The 10,791-nt window shown below is 44.4% G+C and overlaps 1 protein-coding gene across 10 annotated transcripts in view; it reads right to left on the bottom strand.

Moving 5' to 3' along the window:
* Positions 1–10,791, bottom strand: part of PI4KA (phosphatidylinositol 4-kinase alpha) — a 150,325-nt gene that overhangs the window by 89,509 nt on the left and 50,025 nt on the right. For all 10 annotated transcript variants that reach the window (XM_084819625.1, XM_084819624.1, XM_084819623.1 and 7 more), the window contains exons 20-22: positions 8,155–8,263; positions 5,987–6,123; positions 4,145–4,278 (exon numbers count right to left, since the gene is read on the bottom strand). In XM_084819625.1, coding sequence (XP_084675751.1) covers positions 4,145–4,278; positions 5,987–6,123; positions 8,155–8,263 — 380 coding nt within the window. The remainder of the gene's footprint in view (positions 1–4,144; positions 4,279–5,986; positions 6,124–8,154; positions 8,264–10,791) is intronic.

The raw sequence follows: 10,791 nt of genomic DNA on the forward strand, positions 1-10,791 counted from the left end.
GGCACCTTGACAACTTAGGTCCCTGAGCAGGGCTAGAACGACTGAGCATCATGCCTTGCTAGTAACCTTCCAAACACACCTGACCGGTCACTGTTGAAGAAAGCATGTTGGACTACACAGACCTTGATCTAATAAAAGAAATGTCATCCGTATGATCTAATGTTAAACATGTGCATGGTGTCAGGGTCTTCTCTTTTCCTTGATTTCTGGAACCAGAAATTGCAGGCTTTTAAGAGGGCCCTGAAAACATATTACTTTACCGTGGGCTTCTCTTGATATGATTGCTGTTGTTGCTGTTACTGCCACTGTTGTGGGTGCTAGTTTTATTGTTGGCTTTTATGGTTGTTTTTATTGTTTTAATATTGTAACTGTTTTTATGTATTTTATTGCTGTAAGCCGCCTTGGGAGGGCTTCTGCCCTGAAAGACAGCCAAGCAGTTTTAAATAAAAAAATAAACAAACCATTTAGGGTTGGGTCAAGTCCCCTTCCAACTGGTTGTTGTGTCCGACTCTTTGTGACCCCATGGACCATAACACGCCAGGCCTTCCTGTCCTGCGCTCTCTCCCAGAGCGTGCTCAAGTTCATACTCATTGCATCGGTGATGCTATCTAGCCATCTCATCCTCTGCCGTCCCCTTCTCCTTTTGCCTTCAGTCTTTCCCAGCATCAGGGTCTTTTCTAGGGAGTTTTCTCTTCGCATTAGGTGGCCAAAATATTTCAGCTTCAGCTTCAGTATCTGTCCTTCCAATGAGCACTCAGGGTTGATTTCCTTTAGGATGGACTGATTTGACCTCCTTGCAGTCCAGGGGACTCGTAAGAGTCTTCTCCAGCACCACAGTTCGAAAGCATCAATTCTTCGGCGCTCAGCCTTCCTTATAGTCCAGCTCTCACAGCCATACATTACTACTGGGAAAACCATAGCTTTGAGTAGACGGACCTTTGTCGGCAAGGTGATGTCTCTGCTTCTTACTATGCTGTCTAGGTTGGCCATAGCTTTCCTCCCAAGGAGCAAGCATCTTTTAATTTCATGGCTACAGTCACCGTCTGCGGCGATCTTGGAGTCCAAGAAAGTAAAATCTGTCACTGCTTCCATTTCTTCCCCTTCTATATGCCAGGAAGTGATGGGGCCAGATGCCATGATCTTAGTTTTTTTAATGTTGAGTTTCAAACCAGCTTTTGCACTCTCCTCTTTCACCCTCAACAAGAGGCTCTTGAGATCCTCTTCGCTTTCTGCCATTAGGGTGGTATCGTCTGCATATCGGAGGTTGTTGATAATTCTCCCAGCAATCTTAATTCTGACCCGTGAATCATCCAACCCGGCGTTTCTCATGATGTACTCTGCATATAAGTTAAATAAGCAGGGTGACAATATGCAGCCTTGTCATACTGCTTTCCCAATTTTGAACCAATCGGTTGTTCCATGTCTGGTTCTGACTGTTGCTTCTTGACCCTCGTACAGGTTTCTCAGGAGACAGGTAAGGTGGTCTGGTACTCCCATCACTTTAAGAATTTGCCCAGTTTGTTGTGATCCACACAATCAAAGGCTTTAGCATAGTCAATAAAGCAGAAATAGACGTTTTTCTGGAATTCTCTTGCTTTCTCCATGATCCAGCGAATGTTGGCGATTTGATCTCTAGTTCCTCTGCCTCTTCGAAACCCAGCTTGTACTTCCGGTAGTTCTCGGTTCGCATACTGCTGAAGCCTAGCTTGTAGGATTTTGAGCATCACCTTGCTGGCATGTGAAATGAGTGCAATTGTGCGGTAGTTTGAACATTCTTTGGCGTTGCCCTTCTTTGGAATTGGAATGTAAACTGACCTTTTCCAGTCTTGCGGCCATTGTTGAGTGTTCCAAATTTGTTGGCATATTGAATGCAGCACTTTAACAGCATCATCTTTTAGGATTTTAAATAGCTCAGCTGGAAGACTGTCATCTCCGCTAGCTTTGTTGTTACTAATGCTTCCTAAGGCCCACTTGACTTCACTCTCTAGGATGTCCGGCTCAAGTTCAGTGACCGCACTATCATGGCTATCAGGGATATTCAGATCTTTCCTGTATAGTTCTTCTGTGTATTCTTGCCACCTCTTCTCAATCTCATCTGCTTCTGTTAGGTCCCTGCCTTCTTTGTCCTTTATCATGCCCGTCTTTGCACAAAACGTTCCCTTGAGATCTCCCATTTTCTTGAAGAGATCTCTAGTCTTTCCCATTCTGTTGTTTTCCTCGATTTCTTTGCATTGTTCATTTAAGAAGGCCTTTTTGTCTCTCCTTGCTATTCTCTGGAACTCTGCATTCAGTTGGGTATATCTTCCCCATTCTCCCTTGCTTTTCGCTTCCCTTCTTTCCTCAGCTACTTGTAAAGCCTCATCAGACAGCCACTTTGCTTTCTTGCATTTCTTTTTCTTTGGGATGGATTTCGTTGCTGCCTCCTGAACAATGTTACAGACCTCTGTCCATAGTTCCTCAGCCACTCTGTCTATCAGGTCTAATCCCTGAAATCTATTCCTCACCTCCACTGTATATTCATAAGAAATATGATTTAGGTCATACCTGAATGGTTTAGTGGCTTTCCCTACGTTCTTCAATTTAAGCCGAAATTTTGCAACAAGAAGCTCATGATCTGAGCCACAGTCAGCTCCAGGTCTTGTTTTGACTGACTGTATAGAGCTTCTCCATCTTTGGCTGCAAAGGACATAATCAATCTGATTTCTATATTGACCATTTGGTGATGTCCATGTGTAGAGTCGCCTCTTGTGCTGTTGGAAAAGAGTGTTTGCTATGATCAGCGTGTTCTCTTGGCAAAACTCTATTAGCCTTTGTCCTGCTTCATTTTGTACACCAAGGCCATGCCTGCCTGTTATCCCGGTGATTTCTTGACTTCCTACTTTAGCATTCCAATCCCCTATGATGAAGAGGACATCTTTTTTTGGTGTTAGTTCTAGAAGGTGTTGTAGGTCTTCATAGAACCGATCAGCCTCCGCTTCTTCGGCCTCAGTGGTTGGGGCATAGACTTGAATTACTGTGATGTTGAATGGTTAGCCTTGGATTCGTACTGAGATCATTCTATCGTTTTTAAGATTGTACCGCAGTACTGCTTTTCCCACCCTTTTGTTGACTGTGAGTGCTACTCCATTTCTTCTAAGGGATTCTTGTCCACAGTAGTAGATATGATGGTCACCTGAATTAAATTCGCCCATGCCTGTCCATTTTAGTTCGCTGATTCCCAAGATGTCAATGTTCAATCTTGATATCTCATGTTTGACCACCTCCAGCTTACCTTGATTCATTGATCTGACATTCCAGGTTCCTAAACAATATTGTTCTTTACAACATCGGATTTTCTTTTCACCACCAGACACATCCACAGCTGAGTGTCCTTTCGGCTTTGGCCCAGCCGCTTCACTCTTTCTGGCGCTACTTGGAAATACCCCCTGCTCTTCCCCAGTAGTATACTGGACACCTTCCGACCTGAGGGGCTCATCTTCCGACGTCATCTCTTTTAGCCTTGTGATACGTTCCATGGGGTTTTCTTGGCAAGAATACTGGAGTGGGTTGCCATTTCCTTCTCCAGTGGACCACATTTTGTCAGAACTCTCTGCCATGACCTGTCCGTCTTGGGTGACCCTGCACGGCATAGCTTATGGCTTCACTGAGTTACGCAAGCCCCTTCGCCACAACAAGGCAGTGATCCATGAAGGGGCTTCCAACTGGACCCAACCCAAAATGGAGTTTGCACTCTACCTTTGGCTTCCCTTCTTGCAGTCCTGCCTCTTCTACCCCACCCCAGGCCTCTCTGTAAATAACAAGTGGAATGGTCTTTCCTGATGGGGGATCCTGGGCTGGTAGTTTTCCCAACAAGTTTTTGTCAGGAATGCTGGGAAAGCTTAACTGATTTTCACAACAAGCTGAAGGGGGCTCCACATCCTCGCTCGCGCTATTTCTAAAGCTTCCAACAAAAGGATATAATGGAAATTAAACACAGTGAGGATTTTGGCATTAGCGCCACTGGGCTATGGGCTAAAATCCTGTGCCTACCTGAAACGTGCTGATTCTGGGTTTTCCTCCTTATTGGAGGAACAGGGAGGATCAAGATGCATAAAATGCCAGAAACTAAACGCTGTCAATCCACGAGCAGGGTTTAAAAATTTACCTCATACATTCTAGTCGGTACACAGAGAGCAGGTAGGTAGACATGGCAAAGTCCAGCTTATTGATCAGGGCAGACACCTCTGGAGGAGGATCCAAAAGATTTATTATGGTGCTCCGTAATTCACCCAGTTCAGCCTAAAAGCAAAACAAAGAACAGCCAACTTCGACATTGGGAACTACTCCAAATGGGCAGCAGTATTTATACTGCTGAAGTTACTAACAGAACTGTTTACTCCCAGGTAAGTGTGCATAGGACTGTAGCCTTAACCTGCCAAACTAACAGGTTGGAAACTGAGCCCATAGAACCCCAGAGCAGTTCTGATTCTGAGGAGGAACAGCAATCCATGGGACAGGAGCCCTCTCATCCCTCACAGGTACAGCAGCTGGCAGAGATTCCTCCTGCCAGCATTCCTGAGATAGTGACCCTGGCAGTGAGAGAGTGTGGGAGGGGGGCTTGCTAGACGCTCGACGTAGGGAGCGACGAGCGATGGGGGGCGCGGAAAGGAGGCATAGCGCCTGTTTGGCGCGCAAGCAACAGTTGCGTCCCGTGGACCCAAGGGAAAGAGGGAGGAACTCTCCCTAGCCCATAAGTTCAGGGTCTGCAAGTGATTCTCCTTCAAACGGGGACCAACTGCCTAACCCGGAGCATAGGCTACTCTGCTGTTCATTGCTTAGTAGATGGTGATTAGCATCTGAAAGAGTCATTAAGTTGTAAAAGGATTAAAGCTTTGAAAAGAATCCTTTTGTCTGTGTCTTGAGTTGGCTATTGGAGTAGACTGAAAGAGGCCGCCAGGGTGCTCCTGACACAAACTCCTTTGAAAAACCATTAATTCTGTATTCTGCATAAAGGGAGTTAAACAAGAGAAATATACAATCCTTTTGAGGCATACAAAAAGGTGCTCAAATATTTCAAAGTGCACCCTGGGGGAAGACCAACACCCTGTGTTTGGTTTCTAAGTAGCGACGTGCAGGAATGCTGATGCGACTCAATGCAGCATCACAAGTCAGGATGAAGTCTGCCAAAGTAAGCCCCACTGGAGTGCTAACATATCTGCTTCATCCTTAGAACTTTATTTTTCTTCCATTATAAGAAGCATACACAAGTCACTGGCTGAGTGCTCCAGGCAAGCAGCAGAAAGAGATGAAGCGTGGCCATCAAGCCATAGCTTATGACTTGAAGACGAAATCAGGAAAACAGGATCAACACAGACGACTTCTGAAACGCCACGCAGGTATAAAACCAAGTCAGCCTCTACTACCACTCTGAATGTTTTGTCAGGCAATTATCAAAAGGGGAGGGGGGAGAACACCATTATTTTTTCCCCATTTTGAACTGTAACACCTGGGACAGAGCTACATTTACAAGGATAACATGGGGTTCCCGAATTCATGTTTGCCCTGTAATGTTAATGTTGAGGTTGGGGTGGGGTTGGTTTTAGAGGGGGAAAGCAGAAGGCAGACAGGTCAGTGCTTATCACTTAGGCTGCCTGGCAATTCTCCCCAGCAATCCCTTTCCCTGGATGTTTTTTGGTCTTGAAGCATCGAGGGTAGAAGTCCTGGAAGAAGGGTTGCAGGAAGGGGGAAGAATCAGCAAGAGGAGGAAGGTTTAAGTATTGCTCTCCTCCTGCTGATTTGCCCCTGCAAATGTCCCTGTCCCTCATCACCCACAGTCACAAGTTTTCAGCTGGTGGTTTCAGTGAAAGGGATCTTTGCTATTTCTTCATTCTGTTAAGCTAGGTAGGAATTGCATGGCACATCCATTAATTTCTCTGTCCTTAGCAACAGTCACGAACTCTGTGCATTACTAAACGTCTGAGAAGCAGCGTAAGAAAAAACAACTTACAGATGTGACAGTGTCGTTTTTCATAGCAGAGTTGTACTGAAGAACGGAGCGAAGAGGCTCTTTGCTAGGAAATGTCAGGAGTGGAGACTTGGTTGCTATCTCACAAACCCCCTCATACCACTCTTCTGGCCAAAGACCTGAGGAGACATTTGGAGGAGGAGGAGGAGGAGGAGAAGGAGGAGGAAGAGGAGGAGGAGGAGGAGGAGAAGAAGAAGAAAAAGAAAAAGAAAAAGAAGAAGAACTACTTTATTTCTGGGCAACCTCCTACTATGCTTCCATCATGACAACCAGGATTTTTGTTAAGGCCCAATGAATTCCAATAGTTGGTGTGTTGGTCCACCTTTTTGGAATGTGATACCAACATAAACTTTCTGTCAAAACTAGGGTAATTCTGAATTCAAAATACATCTTTATTTCCAACTAGGACTTACTAACTTGGACCCCAGCAACAGATGGACAGAGTAAAGAAAATGGTAGCAGACTGTTAAAAGTAACACAATTAGATTCATTCAGTGTTCTACTATTTAAAAGCTAGATTCTCTATCAGAAAGATGAAGATTCAATTCACACATAACCATAGTTTGGAGTCACCTGAGTGAGCCTCAGGCTCATATGCTTCCTCCTCCCCTTGCCCAATCCAACTCTCTCCTTTTTGTGGGAAGCCATCATTTGTCACGACGTCCGGACAGACAAACAATGGTTTGCGACTGACCTCCAAACTAGAACTGCAAGCCACAGTTTGATCGTGGCTTGCAAATCTGATTTGGAGGGCTAGTACAAACAGTCATTTGTCTGTGTGGATGGCATGGCAAACCATGACTTGCCGCCAAACAGGAAGTGAGAGAGGGCGTATGGGGAGGAGGAAGCAAAACACTGTTTGGTGTTACATCCAAACTGGCTCTGAGTCCAGTTCCTAAACAACATCCAGTCCACTGAACTGAGTAAACCACCATGGCTTGAGACCACGATAGCTAAAGGACGGTCTTCCCACATATTCTCAGAACCTGCCCAAGCATTATGATCTTCTGGAGATGCTCTGCTACGTTCCCTGCCAACATCAGGGCTGTGTTTGGTGGAGATACAGGAGAGAGAATTCTCAGTAGGTGCATCCAGGACTTCTACTTTTATGTCAAGACTTTTCTTTTTTAGCTGGCTTTTGACCTGTGGGATTGATAAACTGTTCCTTGCTCTTTTTTTATGTTTCTGAAGTGTTTTAGCATTGTTCCTTATGGTTTTATTGATATGTTTTTGTAGTTCTCTCCCCTGCTAAGTTTTTTATTGCTGCTTTTTTAGTGCTTTGCAGGTTGTTTGTTTTTATGATTTGTATTTATTTGCTGTTAGCTACCTTGAGCACTCATGGGCACAGATCCAACCATTTGTGCTCTCTCTTTGTGATCAAATATTATGAAGAATAAATGGTATTCTTCAGCAAAACACGAAGAAGTCTGGTAACACTTTAAAATCTAACAGATTTATTCTAGCAGAAGCATTTGGGTACTAGAGAGCCCACTTCTTCAGGTTTATAAGATGGTCATGCCTCTGACAAAGTGAGCTCTAGTACAAAAAAAAGCTTCTCTCAGACGTAATGGAAACCATAGTTTCCTGTTATATGAGTGAGCCTCACCTCTTCCTTCTACTCCTCTTGCATGGCCGCAAGGAAGAGATCAAAAGCTTCTACTTTTAAATAAACCACAGTTCTCCATTGTATCCAAACTGAGGGAACTGTGGTTAGTTAGAACAAGCCAGGACTAAACCATGGTTTCTGATCTTGACTTGTTTTGAAATCACTGCTTAAAACAAAGCACAGCTCCCCAACATAACGGTGATGTAAAGGGTAACTGTGGTTTGATTAAAAGCAGGAGCAGATGCTTCTGATCTTCTCACAGCTGCACAAAAGGAAGGGAAAGTATGACAGCCCGAGGCTCATTCATAAAGTAGCAAGCAATGGTTTCCCATTACATCTGAACCGAGTCTTAGCCTTTAAAGGTGCCCCAGACTACTTGTTGCTACTGCAACAGACTAGCATGGCTGCCCTTCTGGAATTCTTCAGCAGTGAAGTTCCTGGCAAATAAGTTCCTTTAAATGTGGTACTGGGGGACTACTTGCCATATTTTCCTGCCACTCCATTGAGAAGATATTTTCTTTGTAAAAAGAAGTCTCTGGACTACCTGAGCCTTCCACAGCAAACCCCATGAGAACCGAATACAGCCAGAAGTCACGGAAGAGCTTCTGTAACCTGGGCTTAGCTTCTTTGATGGGTGGCAAGCGTCTTGTGAGCTAGCAAACAAAGAGGAATAAAAAGAAAAGGAAAAATAAGGTATACGTCTATTAAATAATCTGCCAATATAAATGCAATGACATGTTCATAGTTCAGTACTTCTGATCTTGGCTTCCCTACCTATAAACTAACCTTAAAAAATCCATACCATATTAATCCACATTAGTCTGCCAACCACTGTGGACCAATGGATAAAGAGTCCCACCTCTGCCATGACTCATTATGTGGCCTTGGGCAAGTCACTATTTCTTAGGCTCAGTTGCCCCATATACAAACTGGGAATATTTTTATCATCATCCTACCTCACGGGGGGGGGGGGGGGGTCTCCAAATTTACAGTGCTATATTAATGATAGCTAATCGTAGTAAGACTCAAGATTTTCTTAACACATACATTTTAAGACATATTTCTACAACAGATAAAATATATAAATGCTATACAGAAGACAGACAAAAGTTAACTACGCCAATGTTTTTTTTATTATTTATTTATTTATTTATTTCTATGCAGCCCAATAGCCAAAGCTCTCTGGGCGGGTCACAAAAATTAAAACCAAAAAGCACACAGTAAAACAATATAAAATATAAAAACGTTAAAACCATAATATAACAATACAACGGGAATAAAACCTAGCAGCAATGCAGACATTTAAAATACAGATTTAAAACAGCAAAATTAAATGTTATGAGCTCAGGGTCCGAATTTTAAATCTCACATGTTGAAATGCTATCAACTTTTCAATTTTAAAGGTCATAATCTCAACATGTTAAAAAAAAGTCCAGCCCATAGCCCATAGATCAAAGACTGTCAGACTACTACGGCAGTTAGCGTCCTATTACATCAAAAATTCTACAGCTTTGAAAAGCAAGAAGAGTGATAGGTGGATATGAGAAACACAAAGCTAATAAGGAGCAGATCTTATATTCCCCTAACCATTTTTATCACAATGTGATCTTTGTTACGCTCAAGCCTTCAATGGTTACCTACTGTATATCTATATCAATATTTTGAAGAGAAATAGGGAGGTAGGGTGGAAGTTTGAACAGAGGAACTACATGGGGAGGGACTCCTTAACTCTTTCACCTCTAGCAGTTTTTTCTCTCAAGCCCCACCATCCTAACCCACATTTCCTCCACATCTGTAGAGAAAAAGACATAGCATATGTATTTAAGAACATCAGAACATCAGAAGAGCCATGCTGGATCAGACCAAGGGTTCATCTAGTCCAGCATTCTGTTCACACAGTGGCTAATCAGCTGGCCACAGGAAACCCACAAGCAGGACATGAGTGCAACAGCATCCTCCTGTCCATATTTCCCAGCAACTGATGTGTATAAGCATGCTGCCTCTGACACTGGAACTGGCATAGAGCCATCAGGACTAGTAGCCACTGATAGCCTTCTCCTCCAGGAATTTGCCCAACCCCCTTTTAAAGCCATTGAGAGCTGGACTATAAGGAAGGCTGATGTCAGGGTGGACACTGAGCCCATAGAATCCCAGAGTAGTTCTGATTCTGAGGAAGAGCAGTCGCTCCTGGGAGGGGAGCGTGCTCCTCTTTCCCAGGGCCAACAGCTGACGGAGATTCCTCCCACCAACATTCCTAGCTTAGATAGCAGTCCAGGGAGTAACGGAGCGCGGATAGCAGACTTGGTGGACGCGTGACGCAGACGCAGAGAGCGGCGCCAGATGGAGGGCGCGGAAAGGAGTCGTAGTGCCCGGTTGGTGCGCAAACAACGGCTGCGCCCAGAGGATCCAAGGGAAAAGAGGAGGGACTCTCCCTAGTCCTTAAGTTCAGGGGTCTGCCAGTAATTCCCTTTCAAACAGGGACCAACTGTTCCAACTTAGGGCATAGGTACTGTGCTGCTCAGATCTAGTTGCAAATGGTAGTTGTTAAGTTGTAAAAGAAGAATAAAGCTTTGAAAGGAATCCCCTTGTCTGTGTCTGGACTTGGCTACTGGATTAGACTGAGAGAGGCCTCCAAGGAGCCCTTGACAACTGAGCACCGAAGAATTGATGCTTTCAAACTGTGGTGCTGGAGAAGACTCTTACGAGTCCCCTGGACTGCAAGGAGGTCAAATCAGTCCATCCTAAAGGAAATCAACCCTGACTGCTCATTGGAAGGACAGATACTGAAGCTGAAGCTCAAATATTTTGGCCACCAAATGTGAAGAGAAAAGTCACTGGAAAAGACCCTGATTCTGGGAAGGATTGACAGCAAAAGGAGAAGGGGATGGCAGAGGATGAGATGGCTAGATAGCATCACTGACGCAATGAATATGAACCTGAACACACTCCGGGAGAGAGCGGAGGACAGGAAGGCCTGGCGTGCTATGGTCCATGGGGTCACGAAGAGTCGGACACGACTTAACGACTGAACAACAACAAAAGTGGTGGCCATCTCTGTATCTTGTGGAAATGAATTCCATAGTTTAAGTATGCACTGTGTGAAGAAGTCCTTCCTTTTCTCTGTCCTGAATCTCCCGCCAATCAGCTTCATGGGATGACCCTGGGTTCTAGTACTTTGAGA

The sequence above is a fragment of the Heloderma suspectum genome, chromosome 13 (assembly GCF_057233095.1).
Source record: "Heloderma suspectum isolate Gila_16-S chromosome 13, 16-S_ref, whole genome shotgun sequence".
Classification (NCBI taxonomy): domain Eukaryota; kingdom Metazoa; phylum Chordata; class Lepidosauria; order Squamata; family Helodermatidae; genus Heloderma; species Heloderma suspectum.